Raw genomic sequence first — 21,890 nt, 5'->3', positions numbered from 1 at the left:
TCTCCATTTACAATTGCCAAGGGTGTGTGATCCAGTGTGATTTCTCTTACTCTCATCTTGCTGCAGGTTTCTGAACTCAAGTTGACGCCCCACTTGAAACTGTCAAGGGATAGTTCCATCATGCTGATGTGGGTGCTTTGATCAAGAAGAGAAGAGTGTTGAGGGGGTAGAGGTGTGTCTGTTCATTTGCGATTGTTTCTGTCTTGTGTGTTGCGGCATGGTGCAAGGTTTTGATTTCATTTCGCATAGATGCTCCTAAGTTTGGTTGTTGTATAAGAGGGAGGTGTATCGTCTTGACTTCAAGAAGGGGTATGCATTTTATCATACTGTGTTTAACACATTATGCCTGAGCAAGTGAATGATGATGGTTCTGTCTGCTCTACTGGTGGCAACAATCGGTGGTGCAGGACCAATGTCAGCGGGTCCGATAATTCTCGCCTCGGTGCCACTCTAACCATGGGGTCCCACGCTGCAACTCTGGGCAATAGCTTGCTTAATCTCCACTCCGGCCCCACCACCGCCGGGGATGCCTGGCTTCACCTTGGGGCTGCCCAGTAAAGGGACCATCTCACAGGGAAAGCCAGGACGGGTTCCCCAGTGGTACAGCGCTGGGACGCTCCAGGGTAACCACGCACTCTATAAATCCAACATTCATTCATTCATTCATTCATTCATTCAATCAGGGATAGTGTGGAAGCCAAGGCTGGTGGAGCATGCCTGTGATGTGTCTTTCTTTACATGGAATTTGTAACTAAAAGAATATATTACTACCTTTTTTACATTGGGATCTCGATTTTGTTATTATAGAACACATCAGTGATATTCATCACCTTAGTATAGAGCACGGCATTTTCTTGATTAAGATGTCCATCTTTCCAGTTTTTATTTCCAATACCTTGGATACTTCAAAATAGCAGTTCACACTCACTCTAATGGGACTACGATTAGGCATGAAACAGATGACATACTCAATGACCCTCATAAAGATAGTCTTTGTAAGTGACTAAAATAAAGAAGCCTGGCCATGAAAGAGATTGAGCCTTCATCTTAGAAAGTGGAATACAAATAGCCATTTGTTTAAACAAACAGTGTTAATCAATGTTGTGTCACTGTATTCAAAGCAGGAACCATTTGAGTGAAATTATTTTTCAGATCCAGTTTTAGAATATTTCAAAGACATGTATAGGTTTATAACATGTAACTTTAAATAAAATTAAATTCCACAAATGACACACCAATAATTGAGTCAGTAAGTTGATGTACAGTCAGTTAATGGAAGGTGGATATGGTTGATCACTAACATGATTCGAATAGAACACCAGCCAGGGCAACAGTAATAGGAAACCATTTCAAAAGTCACAGGTGACTAAACGGTTTAGAGAGTGGTGTTGTTATCCTGATTTCGGCAGACTGTCAATAGGATCAGTAATTGAGTTGCAAGATAAACGCAGACAATGACATTGTCCGACAAACAGGAAGAGGCTTGCATTTGGACCAACAGTGCATCACCTGTGAGTTTAAACTCCTAATAGCAATAACACCTAAACTGTAAATGTAGATATTCATTACCATAAGCACATTTTTTATTTTTTAAAAGCACTGCAAACAATGGCACGTACCTGCAGTTCCTAGACTGAGAAGCACAGCCACCCAGAAGACCCAAAAGAAAATAAGAATGATGAAGGTCCACAGTGGCTGGAGTAACAGGAAAGGCACTCGACTTATAAAGTCACTCGCTGTCCGTAATATTTGAATTGTTATCTGTATCTGCTTCCTTAGCACAAGTATCAGGCTGAGAAGGATAACCTAATCAAAGAAAGCCAAAGCCAGACTTTAATACAATAATGTAGGTTAAATTCATAATCAGTATTGGTATGACTATGCTTTTGTGGACAACACACAAGAAACTACTCACCTGAAACACTAATGCCTCAGCAGGCATATCGCTCTAACATGTTTAAAAAAAACTGAATGTCACTCTCCAGCAATGTAAGATCAGTGAATACCACAGAAACCTTTCAGTAGAGCCATGCTATAATGTGCAGCCATTTTGTATGAAGCTCTACTTCATTTTGCTTCAGAGCCCAGCCATAGAATTTCTTAGACATCTCATTTCTATAGATCAAGAAGTGGCGTGACAAATTTTGACCAGCAATATAGATATAAACATACAACATTGTTTAAGAGGGATTCTTTTCTTATATAAACAATATAGTTGTCTCTCTCTTGGTATACGAAATAAATTGCTGCATTTATTCTCAAACTGCAAGGCAGTGTTGTGATTGGCCTGAGTGCAGTGATTCAGGCTCAGCCGGGGAATGGGGGCCTGGGCATGTTCTCCATGCAGGCTGTAATGCTGCCTGCATGGAGAACATGCAAAGCGCACATGAATGTTTGGCCGGCCCAAGAGGCCGGCCTAACATTCCGGCCGGCCACCACTCCTCCTCCCCCTGCTCTGAGAACAGAGCAGAATTGCCCTGCCTAGAAACTGCAGTAGGAGCAAATAAAATGCTAATAACTTAGAGTTATTATCATTTTATTTTTTTCATTATATTTCATGTGGTTCATCTGAAATGTCAAAACTCCGTGGAGAAATTGTGTTTTTGATACAGCCCATGATGAATGTCCCCCACCCCTGCTAACTTTAAATCGTAGTCCACTGGCGGTTGTGATTAGTAATTAGCATGTCTGTAAAATCCTGTCTCTTCAGAAATAGAAAATGTAATTGCAAACGACACTGTGTCAGCTAGCACCAGTGTTTCTAATATTTAAATTTTCATCATTTTCAAACCATTATGTGGCAGATTTTGTTCTGTGGTATAGTAAGTTAATCATTTTCCCTATTTCTCAAGGTTTTTTTTACTCGTGCTTGATTTTTTCTTGAGCTTCTTGTATTTAAACCTTTTAAACAGAAACACAACTTACCTTCAAGTAAACACTGTATATTCATTGCAGTGGCGCCTCATCCACTAACTGAAAAGAGAGGTGACAGCATGACTAGTTCCAAGATAACTGCATCATACCTCCCCCAAGCCTGGGATAGGGCCAGATATAATAAACGCTCCTCAAGCAAAATCTACATGCTACAGTCCACAGATCTAGAACAGCTCAACCACCACACAATGCCCAGGTAAGTTATGAAGAGCTAAGTGTCAATTCATATATCACCCTCCTGGCCCTCACTAATACCAAAACACATAGCGACAGGAGAGCTAACTGTATTTCAAATAGGCTGCATATTACTCCCTTATGCTGCTTTACTCTCTTTCACTGACGTTATAGAAAAGCACCACCAGTCATGTCCATTACCCAGTTCTGTGCCAGTCCACAGCAATAAACCATCCATCACAAACTGAATACTCATGGAAGAGATTTGCCATATAATGGTAGTCAATGGAGGACTCCAGTTTAGTTCACCACTGCGTGTCCCAACTAGCAAAATACTTTGACCACTTCTCTTAATGGCAAACACATATGGGATGATCACAAACCAAGATAAAGAGGTAGTGGGGTATAGAGTGCGCAATATGATGTAACTATATATTAAAAAATCAGTAATTCTATGATCTCTTGAATGAAGGTGCTCCAAGGAGATTGAACAACGACCACCCCTCGTTGTCAGATGAGTGTAAACACTGTCTACACGCATATAGTACAAAGAAAAGCATCAATGTCCTGAGCCACACTCCTATAGTATTGCCAAAAATAAGTCCACACTGTAGTCTTTTCCAGTGTTCTTCTTTGGTGTTTTATTCCAAGTCTTGTAAAGTAAATGCTTCAGTTCTTCATCTCAACAGCAGATAGCCACAGAGCCAACACGTGTTTCGTCTTAAGGAATTAACCTAAGACTTCATAAGGGCACAGACAGCAGTATCTATAAAAGAAGTATAAATGTGATCCTCTGCCACAGTCGATAAGTGCCGTCCGTATATTCAAATGTACCCGTCAAGAAACGCTCGAGTTCCGTCCTGAATAAATCATGAACGCTCCACGCAGAGTGCTCGGCTCCGAATCCTGGCATGTAACATATGGGATGAGAATAACAAAGTCCATTCAAACAGATCTACCCACCCTGCCTCCCTCCAACCTATATCTGCTCAGTATCATAAACGCTCAATCTCACAAAGTGATCACTAGAAATGTCAGAAAGAGACCTGGGGAGCTGCTGAAAGCTGTCAATTTACGTAAAAATATAAATGTGTGCTTGTCTTCTTCATACATCACTGTGCTAAGCGCTGTGTCCCATAACTTTGCTATGCTCTTATAATTGATGTAACTTGTAGCGTAATAATCCTAAATGTAAAGCGCTCTGATACTCCCTGGGGTCTGGTTCGCGCTACATAAAACATTAAAAACAAAACAAACAATATCACCTCAGTGCTCATCATGCACTACATGGAAACACTTCGCACAAATGATGAGAAAAAAAAGACACCATCCTTCCTCACACAAACCCTACACAGTGTAGCATGCTGCCCATGTAGGTATATAAGTAATTGAGCACCGCAGGAAGGGAAAGTAAGCAGTATATAGAAGAAGGAGGACAACAGGCAGGAGGAGGGAGGAGAAAAAGGAAAATGAAAAGGAAGAGGAAAAAAGGGGGTGCTTCTCACTCACTCCTATTGAAGTAATATTGGTAGAATCACCAGCTATGATAATGCCCAAAGGGGGAGCTTGGAATAAACCCTGAAGTCCAAATGGAACTCCACCCTGAGACCGACACTGTGCTATAGAAAGTAAATAATCTTCCCCCCTTCAATTGTAAAGTTGTGCACAATGCATCCTTGATTGAAGTATAAATTAGAGAATCAAGTTTGAAGCCAGAAACCGCATGCTTTGGAAATGAACCCTAAAGCAAAACTCAATGTATATTCCAAAACCATGGTGCTACCACCATGTCATCAAGACTCAGTCACAGGGGATCAGAATACAAGCAGAATATCCTAAAATGCCAGGGAGGTCTCTTAAGATGGAAACCACACAAGAAGCAGTACCCCAACCAACGTCCTGGTTGAAAATTAGGTACAGGTCCAATACAAAACTCATGCTTATCTCAAATGAAGGTGGTGCATAACAACTGGAACCAAACACAATGACAAAAAGCTATGTGATAACAAAAGAAAGACAAGGTGATGACAGCAATATAAGTGACCCCTCCTGTGCCTAAGAGAAAGATTATTCCAGATAGACACACAAAAGCTGGCAAATGGCCCGAGTTCCAAAACGTAAGGAGGCAAGAAGAAGAGCTTCCGAGATACTATTATCATTAAAGCACGTCAAGCTTTTCCCCTCTGAGGTTCCGTGATTTCGAACCAGACTCCATTTTGTTTGCGTTGTTCAAGACGCCATTTTGTGTTGCCCTCACGTAGGCCGTGGAGGTAACCGAACGAACAAAGTTACATGGGCCTCATTGTTCATATATGCATTAACAGGCCCTTTTCTGACTTGTGAATGAATTGCAAAGAGGCTGACCCCGTCACCTGAAACTGACCCTTTCACGAAGCCAATTTCTCTGGCTGATCGTTGTCGAAAATTGCCAATCAATGTTCAGGACCTCGTTAACCTTTAGTTTCCTTGCATATGTTTTATCTTATTCAGTATCTATTACTGTTTCCTTTATGTTCTGACATTACATGGGTTGTGCTTTTCTATTAGGGGTTTGTCCGGCTTGTGGAAATTGAATTTGGGACAGTCCTAATAATTAACTTTTGGGTTGGGTTACTGTAAATTGGGTTTTTGTTGATGTGATACTCAGTTAGAAAATGTGTCCTATTGGTCAGAATTTTGCGCAGTGGGTGTACATTTGTAATGAGAATATGGTGTATAAAAAGTGATGTCTTGCTCTATGAAATTGAGCAGTTTCCGGAGTTGTACACCGTGTTGTATTGCTTGGTTTACTGTTACTAGCTGCAGCTAATAAATTTGATCTTTGACGCCATCCAGAAGTATTCCGTGTCTCTGTATTCCAAGACAGGAGAATCCGAAGACTTCGGGTGTGTCCCTGGCACCGCTGGGTTCTAAGAAAACCCGGTTCTTCACCACCCGAGACCCACTTCCAGAACTAAGCAACAATGAGTTACTCATCAGACATCCATAAATAATCAACTCTAACACGCTGAAAAATCCTACATAAAGTTAATTTTTGAAGCACTACGTTTTGGGGCATATCTTTTCCATGATTATTATTGGGCAGCACCTCTTTCTTCCTCGGTCACTTCAGTTCTTCTGGTCTTCCTTGGAGCTTGGACAAAGTACAGTTTCCTGCCTGCGGCCAGTGTGCTTCCACTGGCCACCCACTTGTAGATGCATTTATTTTATTTTACACCAGCACTCCATAAGAGTGCATGTGGTTGAAGGCTCTCTCTCTTCCCTTGACGACTCCCGCTCGTCGTTTTAACACCCACTCACCACCCACTCCTCCTCATTGTTTTGACCCTCCCTGCTCACCATTGTTTTGATCCCCCTCCATCCCATCTCGTCATAGTTTTGATGCTCATCTTTGATTTGCCCCCCCTGCTTGCCATTGTTTTGACCCACCACCCCCTCCCTTGTGCTTGCTGCTGTTTTCAGCCATACCACTCCCCCCTTGCCCGTGTTTTTAATCACCCCACCCTCAGGACCAGACTGGCCATAGTGGGCATCAGGTTTTTTCCCCCGGTGGCCCGTAGGGGTGAGGCTTTTTACTAGCACCCCTGCACCCCTCTCCCAAGGCCGGTCGAGCAGCAATCTGCCAAGGCTAGTTGCGGTTCCAGTCCAGCCCTGCTTACCGTCCCCTGCCTGCCCTTGTTCAGACACTTCTGAACTTCCAAGGTGCTTGGAGATCAAATCTCAGCACGCATTGTCCAAAATCTGCTGCATGGTAAAGGCATCACCAGCAAACAAGCCGGATCGGATTGTAAAATACATTAGAATATCAAGTAATATTTGCTGGGCAATATTGTTTTTCCTGATTCTAGGGGAGCATTTCTGTACAAATTCGGCTGCAGTTTACCCGTTCTGCTTTTGTGCTGGCTACGATCAAAACGCTCAAGTTGAGGGCACATGTTTTTGGAAAAAGTTTGAAAATGACTAAAAGATAAGGAACAAGTGTACCCAAATCTTACCGGCTCCTTTGACTACTTGCAGTTTAAAACGTACCCTCTTCTTTTCCATTTAAGCTTAAATAATCTCTGCCTGAGCAAATTTAAACACCAGACAGCTGATTTTCCTTAATACTCATGCATCTTAATGGTTTAAGAATAGCTTGGTTGTACTTTTGCAAAAATCATTTGTGTATGAAGAGACTGCTTGATCGATATGGTACTTACCATTGGTGCATCCATTGTCTTGGGCAGATCACCCCTTTGTTTAATACTTTTGGGTCATGCAGTGCTTCTTTTTAGTGCAAGCACTAGCTGCATCACAGGATAGCCTTGATGACAACCTTGCTAGTTTTAATTTCAATACTTCCATTGAGGATCTGAGAAAACACTTATCGAGGTCTTTAAATAAGATAGTAACTTTGAAACGGGCCCCCTTCAGGTTCTGTATCCATGGCTTAAACTATTTAAAAAATGCTATGCCATGGTCAGTGCTGGCCCCTCATGGTGCTTGTATTTCTTTTTACTTAAAGCCATGGTGCACAACAGCTCATGCTGTTGTGCAACATGTAAAACAACTTTGACAAACCAATTACATTTTGCATAGGCAACACCTATTGGCTTTACCAATGACAGTTTATCATATGCTTTTTTTAAATAAAATTCTGCAAAACCCAACCTGTGCATAAAAGAACTGAACCAAATTGAAAATGATAGCAGAGAACCTTGCCACGTACATTACGTTTATGGGAATTTGGCAGGGAAACTCAATACTATCTACTTCAAAGTGGAACCATATTTAATAGTAATGAAAGACAGCATAAGAACATTACAAAATGGAAGCAGACAGAAAGAATCTGCATACAACACTAGCCAGCAGACAAGCATAACATTAAGGGATGCAGTAAAGATGACGAAAAAGCACTGAACCTTTCTTCTGTCTCAGTAAGAGAGCTGGACATAACACAGAACTATATTTGGGCAAACAAAGTTTATAGAACAGGAAAGGAAACAGGCACAGTTCGCAAAATGAATCAAACTTACCACTAAACTAGAAAGTTCAATACTTGTCTAGTGTGCGGACAGCTTCCTCCTATCCCTATGCAGCAGAAAAAGCGGACAGGCTAGTACAGAAGCATGACTGCTACACGTTTGAAAATGTTGTTATAGATGTTGACCTTTACATTTGATCTCATTTGCACTGTATGCACTTCCAGAATAGCGTTTCAGGCTATCTATTGTGATAGGTTGAACGTGCGGAGGTGATCAAAAGCAACTTTGTTGCAGAACACAAGCCCTTACCCACCAACTGGTGCCATGGCTCTATCCCTGGGCTATGCTCCTCATTGTTGGATTCTGCTCAATGGACCATGATCATATACGATGACTGAGATCATCTGTTAGATCTTGGGAAATGAACCTGTAATTCTTGGTATCGCTTAGTAAGCAAAGACACTCTGGCCTGAAATCCCCTGTGGACAATATAAACACAGCTCAAAGCCTTACCAGCTATGTATACATTTTCCCTAAAATCAACAAGGAGAGGTTTCCACCACCAGGATGCTCTATTGTTTCTGGAATCAACTCAGCCCTGGAACCTTTGTTGAAAATTTGTGACTATATCTTAAGACCCCTGGTGCAGAATACACCAACTTATTTGAAAGACACCAAGGATGTCTTGAACTTGATTAACAAAATCAATAAAGATGGGAGAACAGAATTATTGATGACGCTGGATGTAGAGGCCCTCTACACCAGCATTCTGCAGGATGTGACCCTTAAGGTTACTGAGGATCTATTGAGGAATTCGGGCTGGGAGGCTCCGACACCTATCCACTTTATTATTGAGCCTGTGACTCAAGCCCTAAAGGAGAACTATTTTCAGTTTGAGGACACCCTTTATTTGCAAACTTCGTCCCAAGTCTGTCAGGTTTATACATGTACCATTTCGATAAGCAATTGATCTTGATTGACATCAATAATTACATTACTGAAATCCAGCTGTGGCATCGATACATTGACAATATTTAGGTTTTATGGAGAGGATCAAGGGACCGCTCCAATAAGGTTGCCAATTGGGTGAATACTTTGAATTCATACCTCCGGTGCACTCACATTACATTTGGATAATAAAAACTTTTTGGGTTTTGTTAATTAGGATTGAGAATGTTTTTTGTCTCCCACCACCCTTAAGAAGAAGAGAGACCTCAACAGTCTCCTACTCTATGGAGGATACCATACAAGGGCATTGAGAATGAGCCTACCCCAGCCAGTTTTTGCACCTCTGTAGGAATTACAGCAACACTGAGGACTTAAAAAGACACAGTCTGTGGACCTTACAGAGAAACTAAAAAAATGAAATTAGCCAAAATCTATCACTCGTAGAGCCAGTAAATGAGCTAGTGACAGAGAGGATATACTTGGACACATTGCGAAACGAGAAAGAACCAAAATTGACATGACCTTCACTCCTATGTCAAATAACATCAAGAAAATTATAAAGAGAAGATGGGCCATCTTGAGATCTTAGGGCCTTATTCTCATTTAAGTGATCAAGCAACTTAAAATACATGCTAGCCCACATCAGATGCAGGAAGGAGACCGCGAACACCACATTGAGGGGTCCCGTCTGTAACTGGCCACCCTCCATATGGCCACTGTGATGTATGTAAGAAAACAAGTTACTTACCTGTAACTTTGGTTCCCCAGTATTGGTAACTTTCATAGATTCCCATACTTTGTATCATTCCCCGTCGTCGGAATGGGAGCCTCGGTAGTATCACAACCATAGAAACAAAAGAGAAAAAATAGGCCTAGGCCTCATCTCATTTTGTATCCTATCACCCTCTTTGTGTAAAAGAGACCAAACTTTTGTCAGGACCAATCAGAGCAGCCTCACCCCATAGAACCTTCCTGAGAGAGCTCAGAGCCTCAGATTTTCATAGCCGTTGTGCAAACCGCCACTATCTCTGTAAAAAGACTGAACTTTCCCAGGGGAGAAGGGTGGGCGCATGGGAATCTATGAAAGTTACCAATACTGGGGAACCAAAGTTACAGGTAAGTAACTTGTTTTCTTGCCCCAGTATTGGAACTTTCATAGATTCCCATGCTTTGTATCAGAGTAGCTAGCAGTAAATTACCAAGACACATTTTGTAGAGACATGGCATCACATAACCATATAGCAATACTTATAGCATAGCCAAACAACAAACAAAATGTGCTCACCAGGATGGAGGGATTGGAGGGAAAGCTCACCTCTCAATGAAAAAGATTCCGCAGAACTGCTTGACCAACAGCTGTGTCGTCTCGTCCTGCAGATTCCAGGCAGTAGTGCTTTGTGAAGGTATGAGTACTTCTCCACGTTGCTGCCCTGCAAATGTCCTTAATCGCGACTCCAGAGAAGAGAGCCACAGACGATGCCACAGACCTTGCGGAATGTGCACGGACCTTCCTGTCCAGTGGCTTGCCCGCCTCCTGATGGCAGAATTGAATCGCACTGGAAATCCAGTGGGAAATGCCACTCTTTGCCAAAGGAAACCCCTTCCGTGGTGCGCTGTAGGACACAAACAATTGGGATGATTTCCGAAAGGGTCGTGTGCGTTCTAAGTAGAATTTCAAGCATCTTTGAACGTCCAAATAATGTAATGTGCGTTCCGCAGGCGTAGAAGGGCGCGGAAAGAAAGACTTTAAAATCAAAGGTTCATTCAAGTGGAACTCAGACGGCACCTTCGGAATAAATTTCGGATTGGTGCGAAGAGTAAGCACATCCTTTTTGAATTGAAGGAATGGATGCACTATGGAGAGGGCTTGAAGCTCACTAACTCTTCTCGCTGATGTTAGAGCCAAGCGGAGGGCAAGTTTCCAAGACAGGAATTTCAAGTCCGCCTTGTGCACCGGCTCAAACGGAGCTTTCATGAGTTGAGCCAGGACAAGATTGAGCTGCCAAACTGGCGGAGGAGGGCGAACTGGAGGATACATCCGAAACAAGCCTTTCAAGAATTGTTTAACAATCCAAGAGGACCATAAGGAAGGGCCTGAAGAACTACGCAGAAACCTCGATATGGCTGCAAGATGTACCTTCACAGACGAATGCGCCAACCCAGACTTAGCCAATGATACTATATATGGCAATAGTTGATGAGGCAGAGATTTGTAAGGATGGAGACCTTGTCTTTGACACCACAGGCAGAACCTCTTCCATTTCGCCTTGTAAGTTTTATTAGTGCTCGGTGCTCGAGCCTGGGACAAAACTTCTCTACATTCCTTGGAGAGATTCAGATGACGGAAAACTCTGTGTTCAGGAACCACGCTGTCAAGTGCAGCGATTTCGGATCCGGATGGAACACCTGTCCCTGATTCCTCGACAATAGGGATGGAATTGGTCGCAAGTGAATTGGATGAGCCTGGGAGAGCAGAAGGAGTTCTGTGTACCAGAATTACCGGGGCCGCGCCGGTGCAATGAGAATCATCTTGTATGGTTCCGCCTTCATTTTCCTGAGTACTCGAGGAATGAGGGGAATTGGCGGAAAAGCGTAAAAGAATGCGCTGTACCAGGCCATCGAAAGGGCGTTCCCCAGAGATCCCTGACGGTGAACTTTGCTTGCGTAAAACCGGAATTTGGCGTTCACCGGAGAGGCAAAGAGGTCGATGGTTGGTGTCCCCCAGACCGAGAACACACTCTCCAGAATGGACTGATTCAATTCCCATTCGTGATTCCCCTCTGTCTGGCGACTCAGGGCATCCGCCGTGGCATTGAGAGAACATACCAGGTGTTCGGCCCGCAAACTGATGCTGTGAAGAATTGCGTAATCCCAGATTCTCTGAGCTTCCTTGGACAGAGTTTGCGACCTCGTTCCGCCTTGCTTGTTGATGTAGTGCATGGCCGTCGTATTGTCCGTCCGGACCAGCACTGTTTGATTTTGAACTCTGGGAAGGAAAGCCTGCAAAGCCAACTGAATGGCCGTTAGCTCCAAAAAATTGATATGGCACTGGCGCTGCTCTGGACTGCAGTGCCCGCTGACTTGAAGCTCTCGGAGCACTACTCCCCAGCCTTCCAAAGAGGCATCCGTGGTCATGATCAGGCGGGATGGTGAAATTCTGAATGTCAGACCTTGTGCGATATTGTCTTTTACTAGCCACCATTCGCATGCCTTTCTCATTTCTGATGTCACCAACACTTTGTCGTTGAATGATCCCTCTGCTTGGCACCATTGTTTGTCTAGCTCTTCCTGCAGAGGACGCATTCGCAGCCTGCAATGCGGTATTAATGCTATGCAGGATGACATCGACCCGAGCAGGGATTTGTATTGTCGGACTGAAAGGCATTTCTTGTGGAACACCTGGCGAACCGAGACGATCAACTTTTGTTGACATTCCTCCGAAGGACGAGCTGTGCATTGCGTCGTGTCCAAAATGGCCCCAAGGAACCTTGTGGATCTGGAGGGCTGTAGAACTGACTTGTGTTTGTTTAGCTGAAGGCCCAGGTGACTGAACAACTGAATGCAAGTCGAAACAGCTTGAGAAGTTTCCTTGAAAGATGGAGCCTTGACGAGCCAGTCATCCAAGTAAGGGAAAACCTCCAGGGATTGTTTTCGTAGAAAAGCTGCTACTGGTGCCAACACTTTGGTGAATACCCGTGGTGCAGACCGAAGGCCAAACGGAAGCACCTTGAATTGGAAATGGCTCTTGCCCACTGTGAAGCGCAGATATTGTCTGTGAGCTGGGTGTATCGGTATGTGGAAATACGCATCTTCTAAATCCAGAGACGCCAAATAGTCGCCTGGGTTCAAAAGAGGAAGAATTTCTTGGAGAGAGACCATCCTGAAAGAGAGCTTGATGAGATAAGTGTTGAGCTCTCGTAGGTCTAGTATGGGGCGCCAAGTCTCTGCCGTCTTCCGAACCAGGAAGAACCTGGAATAAAAACCTCTGCCCCTCTGAGAGAGAGGTACCGGTTCTATTGCCCCCTTGATGAACAATTGGTGGGCTTCGAGGTGGAGCAGTCTCAGATGTTTTGTGCGGGTGGCGCCCGGAGCTCTTGTTGGAGGAAGATTTGGAATTTCAACGTATGGCCACTCTGAACAATATTCAGGACCCACTGGTCCGATGTTATACACTTCCAGCTGTTCAGACAAAAGGATATCCTGCCCCCCACTGATGTGACTGGGAGGGGAGGAACAGTAGGTAGAGCCAGGAGGCCGCTATTGCCTCTTGGTATTGTCGCGTCCCTGACGGTTCTGACGCCCTCGCGGAGGTTGGCGAGAGAAAGACGCTGATTGTCCCTGCCGTTGATTTGAATATTGAGTCTTATAAGACTGCGAAGAATATCTCTGCTGGGTGTTGCCTCTATACGAAGAGAAACCTCTGCCACAAGCACCTCTAAATGGGACCTTACGGTAGTTCAGTGATCCCATAGACTTCGCCGTGTCTGTATCTTTCTTTATACTTTGCAGGGCATCATCAACATGCTTACCAAAGAGCATCTCTCCATCAAATGGGACGTCCAGGATCTTATTTTGGACCTACTGACGAAACCAGGTGGCTCTCAACCAGCCCTGCCGACGTAGCACTAATACACGAAAAGCCGTGGAAGCTATATCCATAGCACAGTCGATAACTTCGGAGGATGATTTTTCTCCCTCCATCAGGACTCTCCTGGCCTCTTCCCTCGCGGAGTCTGGCAGTTGTTCCACAAATGGCTCCATGTCACACCACATCTGGCGATCGTATCTGCCTAGAATGGCGAGAGCATTTGCTGCTCGAACAAGCAAGCAGGCCATGGAAGAAAACCTCTTTCCCACGTTATCCAGGCGCCTACCGTCCTTGTCCGGAGGCGTAGTCAAAGGTGTGGATGGGTTTTTGGATTTGCTTTGAGCGGCTTGTGAGATCACCGAATCAGGCTTCGGCTGCCCAAGAAGACAAGCTGGACTGCCCTCTGGAGCGATATATTTCTTTTCCACCTGGGGAGAACCGGAATAAAAGTGGCTGGATTTTGCATGATTTTTATACTTTCCTCCCACACATGCCAATTATGGGAATGGATTTGACTGATTTTCTGTATTGTTCTTTGAAGTCATACAGGAAACATTCAGACTGTTTCCTCGTAATTGGTAGTCCAAACCTCTTTGACGCTCTCTCCATGAGGTTATGGAACCCCCCTATATCCACTGGAGGGGAAATAATAGTATCCCGACCAGTGGCGTCTGGATCTTGTAGCCCACTGTCACCTTGATCCAAGTCTGGATCAGTCAAGGGATCCACCTGTACGTCATCATCCGAAGAGGTATCCTGCTGAACAATATTGGCGGGCTCGGGATCCGATGTCCGGGAAAGGACCATAGGTATGACCGCTGGTGGTGTGAGAGGCACCACTTGCGAAGGAGGCAGTATGACAACTGGTTGCGCTTGTGGCAACATCTGAGGTGGAGGTTGCGCAGACTGCATTGAAGGTTCCGAAGGAAACCTGGTCCTATAGTCCTGCAGCATCATCTGTAGATCAGAGACTAGAGAGGCGGGCATGGCCACCATTTCCTGCCCTAAACCTGGTGGACGTCGCTCCTGAGGAACATAGTGATGCATCTGTTGGTCATATGTATGCTCATAATATTCCTCCGTGTCAGTCTCTTGCAATTTCACATTTAAGTCTGAGGGACTGTAGGCATCCCCATAATGGCCTCCATCATCTTCCTCCTCCTCCAACTCGTCATCCAGAAGCATTGTCGGTGGATGCGACGAAACCCATTGAGGAGACGTCATTTCAGGTGTAATTTTCATCTTCTGCAGAGGAAATTGCATTTTTTGACCCGTCGACGGCCTCTTCGACGGTGCGGCAGTCGTCGACGGTATCGTTGATGGAATCGTCGACGGCACAGAGGACCTCGTCGACGGAGTCTTGGTCATCGTCAACGGAATGATCGTCGACGGTTTTGTAGACGAACTCGTCGTCATCACCATCAGTGTCGTCGACGAAGTCGTTGTCGTCGTCGACGTAGTCCTCGTCGTCGACAGCACCTTTCCGGAGACCATCATCGTCGACGTAGAAGAAGTTATCGTCGACGAACCGGGAACCTTGAACGACGACGAAGTCGTCGAAACCGCTACCGACGACGATCCCGTCGACGGAGCCAAGGAAACAGCGGGAATTTTCATAGAAGCAATTGTCGTCGACGTACCTGATGTTTTTGTCGTCGACGGACGCTGTTTTTTCTCAGGCATGGTCCCTGGATTGACTGTAGAGTATTTTTCACCAGTCTTTTCCTTTTTGGACGGAGGAGAAGTGATAGAAACCTCCTTTTTGTCCTTAGAGGCTGTAACCAATCCAGCAGCCTGTCCCTGCCTCTCCTTTTAACTTCCGTGAGGAGATTTAAGGGGACTAGCCCTCTCAGACCTGTCAGAGATCTTATGAGGGGCCTTGATAGGGGGCTCGGCTGAAGAAGAACAAGGAGGAGACCTACCCCTCTTCTTGGATATGTGAGAGGAAGCCAGAGATGTTGAATCCCCTTCATCTGATGAGAGCACCTCCTTCTGAGTCTTCATTTTCTGAAGCCAGGTCAAAAGCCGGCCCTCTCTGTCGCGAAGTGTTTTTGTAGAGAAGGTTCTACAAATCTTGCAGTGTGTGGCCTTGTGGTCCGGGTATAAGCAATAGATACAGCTTTCATTCTTATCTTCTACAAAAAGTCACTTTTTTCCACAAGACGCACAGGACCTGAATAAGGCCTTCTTCTCCTTGTCAGACATGTCTTGATTGCAGTAGAAAAGTTGAAGAAATAACCAGTAAGAATGAGAAAACTGAGCAGAGCTCAGTGGAGACTCCCTAGCACAACATGCGGTAGAAAAATCTGAGGCTCTGAGCTCTCTCAGGAAGGTTCTATGGGGTGAGGCTGCTCTGATTGGTCCTGACAAAAGTTTGTTCCCTTTTACACAAAGAGGGTGATAGGATACAAAATGAGATGAGGCCTAGGCCTATTTTTTCTCTTTTGTTTCTATGGTTGTGATACTACCGAGGCTCCCATTCCGACGACGGGGAATGATACAAAGCATGGGAATCTATGAAAGTTCCAATCCTGGGGCAACTTCGCAATTCAAACAAAAGAAGTAGAAGTAGGCCAATGAGAAAAATTGTGTCTTACCAAACACACCAACGGTAACACCAAAAACTGCATGTACTTAATCACTTGTCTACTCAGCCTTCGATATGTAGGCATGACCACATGATCCGTGAAAACCCAGATTAACAAGCACAGAAGTAATATCCGCTGCAGACGCACAACTAAGAAACTGACCAGTCATTTCCTGGAGTTTAAAAACACCACATATGACATGAGCTGGGTTATCCTGTAGACGTCGAGGATAATGCAAAAACCATGGATCATTTATTTGAGAAAGAACAAAGATGGGTCTTCAGATTACAGTCCTATATTAAGGGACCCAATGATGACATTGGCACTAGACACTATGTTTTACTACAAATTTGTCTCTAAACGAGTGCCATAGTACACGCACTCTTTCTTTCTGTATTTGTTTTTAGAATACTTAAGGTCCAACACTATTACACTATTCCAAGTTAATTTTTAATGGGCTCTCTATACCGCCCTGTTAGATCTGGCATCTTTTGGTATGCTTCCCCTGTCTTTTTGCTTTCTCACCTCCCGGTTTTGACCCTGTTTTTGCTGGTTTAGTTTCTCTGCACACTTTCTCATTGCTGTTCAGTGTTAAAGTGCAAGTGCTCCTGTTGTAAATTGTGTTACGGATTGGTGTTTCCATGATTGGCATATCTGATTTACTATTAAGTCTCAAGTACAGTGAACTGAGTGTGCCAGGGCCTGTAAATCAAATGCTACTAGTGGGCCTGCAGCACTGATTGTGCCATCCACAGAGGTAGCCTTGTAAAGGTATCTCGGACCTGCCACTGTAGAGTCTGCGCTCAGTTTGTAACTTTCATGTCAACCTGGCAAGTGCACCCACTTGCCAGGCCCTAATCTTCCCTTTTCTTACATATAAGGCACCCCTAAAGTACCCCTGTGGGCAGGGTGCTGTGTATGTTAAAGGTAGTACATGGTACTACACAAACAACAAACTGTAAGAGGGAGAGTTACCATGTATGATGTTATACTTGAGCAGACCCATGTATTTACGTATCTTGGCATCACACTAGGCTCCAGGCTAAATTGGAACCCACACTTGGATCAATTGCTACTTAAACATGCACAACTATCTGGTGCTTTGCTGAAAGAACACCGTTTATCCTTTACGAAGCCGATTGCCCCTGTGCTAAAAATCTATAATGCAAAAATTGCAGCTTCAGTTTTGTATGGGGCTGAATTTTGGGGTTTCAGCAACTTAGCGGCATTCACGACCTCGCAAAATAAATGTATGAGGGGTATAACAGGCTTGCCTCAATCGACTCCACTAATACCGCTCTATTATGACTTGGGGAGCCAGTTTTTAGAGGATGTGGCTCGCTTCAGACCAGTGGGCTGCTGGAGGAGGCTCTGGGTCACCCCGAGCTTACTCAGTGTGCACAAGCCCTACTTGATATCAGGGACGCTGACAGTGCGGGCAAAATGTAATGGCTGAGACAGGTAAAGGCCACTTATACGGATATGGGCCTTAACTGGTTGTGGCAAAATCCAACAAAATAGTGTATTTCCACCTCAAAAGGATTTGAGGGGGTTTTACTGGAACATGGTCACTATGAAACGTTTCATGTCCCTGACGAGTCCCTCACTGTCAAGAGACTTTCTAGAGACCAAACATGCATCTGACTACGAAGTGTATTGGGACTTTATTACGGTACCCAGTGATAGGAAATGGTACCACTAATTTAGGATAGGTACCCTTCCTATTAAATCATTTACTGGTAACTGGGGTACAGGTTCCTGCACAGAATGTCCGGTTTGCCCAACACAATCAGAAACAACAGCTCACATCTTATTTATTTGCCCCGTTTATAAAAAACTGAGGTACAAATGCCTGAAGCCCATTGACAAGATGATGGGGATTACTTCAGATTCCGAAGCACTAAGGATTTTAAAAACAGATGGAAATTAATTAACTATAATCGCTATCGCCAAATTTTTACATGGTATGTGGATGACCCGTGCCCACAGACTGATTAACCAATAATGTTAAAGGATACGATAGGTCTACCATAATGAGATTATGTTGAATCTGCTTTTACTTAAATTCTGGTTTATTGTACCATGGCTTGAGATTTTTGATACTCTACTGTGTTTTTAAATTTGCTTTATACTAATTTATTGTATATTTGTATTTATTGGTGGAATAATTATGGACTTATTTGTAGTGTAATTTTGCTATGGAATGTTAGGACATTATTGTTTTAAATGTAAATGTTTTTTATGATTATGTAATCGAATAAAGACTTTCAAATCGAATCGTTAAAGGTAGTACATGTACTGGTGTGTGTAGCATGTCCTAATAGTGAATCACAGTGCATTTAGTTTTTCACTCTAGAAAGGCTATCTGTTTCATAGAATGGGAGTTTTACTTATAGCATCTTGTAAGCATAACTTCCCATTGGACCAAGATAGGGAAATGGAGTTTGGGATGCCTGGACTCAGGATGTAAAAATGCATCTTTTAATAAAGATGATTTTGTTCCGTGATTGAAAAGACCACGTTAGTAGGTATTGTCTTGCTCAGCCATTCTGTGTGTCTCTGCTGGGTTTGTGGATTAGCTGTCTGGCTTTGGAGTGACTGGGGATGGGGATGTGCATGATCTTCAGACAGCCACTGGTGGGGTCAAGGTGTTTCCTGCCTTTCCTGGATGAGTCAGGGCTGGGCTGAATAGACCTGGGCTGTATTTAGAGCAGTGGGTGGACATTTCCTTGCACCTGAAGGGCATGGCCTGTTTTAAACCATGCGGTCTAACTCTCCTGCTGGGAAGCTGGGCCAGAGAGGACCAAACCGGTTTGGACTAAGCACAGACACACTCTGCCTGAGAGTTTCTCCAGGGTCTTGAGGTAGAGCTTGTCCCCTGTTCAAGAAGTCTCAGGAACAGCAAAGACTTCAAGTACAATAGCAACCCGACGCCATCAACAACGCTCCTGCCGACTCAGTGTCCTGAAGGCACAGCAGAGGGCACGCCACACCGCAACCCTGATCTCACCGATGCCGCCACCTGATGCCGCCACTGAGCCACTGCTTGCACCGTGACCTGAGGGCACCACACTTTGCACCGCCGCCCTGGTATCACCCATGACAACGCTCCCTGCCGACATCGACGTTGCTGCTTTCACCATGGTTCGGGGTCACTGCTCGTAAGTTAGAAGACACACTGCCCTCATCCCACAACACAGACTTGACCTACCGAAGCCCGGGCCATCGTCTCCAGTTCGTCAGTCAACAACAGGGCTTCAGCAACGACGCCGCTGCTAGCACCGTGACCTGCCAGCACTGCATCACTTCGCACCGCAGCTATGGTCTCACTGATGCCACTGGATGACTGTCACAGAGCCACTGCCTGCACCGTGACCTAAGGGCACCGCACGCCACACCTCTGTACTTCGCATGGCAGCCCCAAAGCCTGCAGATACCGGTGCTCCCGACTTCAACCGTGACAAGTTCGATCTGCAACATGTGTGTCTTCAAGGTTCAGATGACTCCTGCACCAACCTCAGGGACAGACGCCTGCTCTTTGGGGCTTAACTAGAGGCCGCCGGCACCCTGCAATTCTAAAAGTTACTGTTTTGCAGGTCTCTCCAACACCAAAGCTGGCCCGCGACGCCGCAGTCAGCCAGAACTGTTTGGATTTGATGTTCACGACGCCGGAGCTATCGACTTCGAGGAACTGTATTTTTAGTCTACTTTTGATGATTGAGAATTCTGAGGACTGTATGGTGGATTTTTTCTTATTGTTTTTGGTCTTGTTTGCATAGATAAAATAATTGGCATTACACACTGGCCCTGAGATAAGCCTGTCTGCTTGTGGGTGAGCAGGTTTTTTTTTTTTTAGAAGTGTATCCCCCTTACCCTGACTAAGAAGAAGGGTCCCTACTTCGTCAAAGGTGCAAACCATGGCCAACTAGGGACCCCCATTTCTAACACGCCCACTATTTTGGGAACTTTTACATCCTGACAAGAAGACATAACAATAAAAATAGTTGAAGAGCTTATCAATAGAACAGAACGCAAGCAGTACTGAAATGAATAGAAAAACATTACTTTTTATTCCTTTGCAAAAGCTTCTCTTAAATAAAAGGAGTGTAGATTTTATATAAGATATGCAGACAATACAACATCAATTCTAGTCTCAGCGCCTTTTCTATTTTAAATTAGGTTTAGGACTTACAACACAGGAAGTACTGCTTAAAAAGACGCAATGTGTCCCTGGATTCTCCATATCCGGGACCTTGGAGATGAGTAGGCAGGAGGCAGGGACATTTCCAGAAACATGTAAGTGGCACTCTCAGATACTCTTTTCAGAGTCACATTAACCCTTGATTTATTTTCTAAAACAAATGCTCTCCCGTTTTTACGCAGATATCTCCATTAAGGTTCTTTCTACATGACTGCTATAATAGACTTAAAAGGATATATATATATATATTCACTGAAAAAACCATAGGTTATAGACCATATATAGTTAGGAATTAGCATTTAAAAAACCTTATTTTACTCACACAAAACCATTGAAATTCCATATATAGTTAGTTGTACTAACTATATATCGCGCACCCGCAATCCACTGCTGATCATGTCACATATTACATCATTCATGACATGGTCAGTGACATCACTGATGACATCACTGATGACATCTCAAATGACATCACTGATGACATCACTGATGACATCTCAAATGACATCACTGATGACATCACTGATGACATCTCAAATGACATCACTGATGACATCACTGATGACAACATCCAGTGACTGTATTTTTCTGTAAAGTTAAAATATGTCTTGAGTGGATGTATAAGTGTCTGGATGAAGGATTTAGTAGGTGCATGACTGACTGTATGAGTGAGTGATTAAATGTGTCTCACTGAGTGCATGGGTTAGTGACTAAACTGTCTTAATTTGTGCATCATTATGTCTGTTGTTCTGTAAACTGCTGCATGTGTTGATCAGTAGCTATATGAGTAACTATATGGGTTATTGATTGGTTGCCCAAGTATTTGTATGGGCGACTGAGTGTGTGTGTGGGTGGCTGGGAGGTGTATGACTCTGTGCATAGATGTGTGAGCAGTTGATTCACTAGATGTATGGGTTCAAAAGTGCATGTGGAAACAGCTGTATGGGCGGTTGACTGTATGCATGAGTGTATTGGTGAGTGAATGGATATCTCAGTGTTACATGTCAAAGTAAGTACATATGTAAAACACAGTACATGTGAGAGTTGACATATATAAATAACTGTGCATAAGAGCCAGTGAATGTGTGAGTGGCTGTATGGATCATTGTGAACTTGTATCAGGGATTGTATAAGAGAGTAAATATGTTTTAGTATATGTTTGAATAAGTAAGGTGTGTATAACTGTATAGTTGAGAAAATGGAGGTATGATTGATTTTTGCATGACTGACTAGGTGTGTGAGTAACTCCATGGATGAGTGACAGTCTGTGAGTGTCTGTTTACACTGAGTGTATCTAAGGTTATATTAGAGTCTGAAGAGGTTAATTGTATTATCACATGAATGATGCCATCAGTGATGTGATCAGTAATGTCAAATGAGATGTCATCAGTGATGTCATTTGAGATGTCATCAGTGATGTCATCAGTGATGTCATTTGAGATGTCATCAGTGATGTCATCAGTGATGTCATTTGAGATGTCATCAGTGATGTC

At 44.0% G+C, this 21,890-nt stretch overlaps 1 protein-coding gene across 6 annotated transcripts in view; it reads right to left on the bottom strand.

Annotated features, from left to right (window-relative positions):
• The window catches only part of SLC44A3 (solute carrier family 44 member 3), an 879,170-nt gene that overhangs the window by 81,625 nt on the left and 775,655 nt on the right, over positions 1-21,890 (bottom strand). For all 6 annotated transcript variants that reach the window (XM_078641256.1, XM_078641253.1, XM_078641270.1 and 3 more), the window contains one exon: positions 1,620-1,806. In XM_078641256.1, the coding sequence (XP_078497382.1) occupies positions 1,620-1,806 (187 nt within the window). The remainder of the gene's footprint in view (positions 1-1,619; positions 1,807-21,890) is intronic.

Source organism: Lissotriton helveticus, chromosome 1_1 (assembly GCF_964261635.1).
Source record: "Lissotriton helveticus chromosome 1_1, aLisHel1.1, whole genome shotgun sequence".
NCBI lineage: Eukaryota > Metazoa > Chordata > Amphibia > Caudata > Salamandridae > Lissotriton > Lissotriton helveticus.
This window is presented reverse-complemented; position numbering and strand designations above follow the sequence as displayed.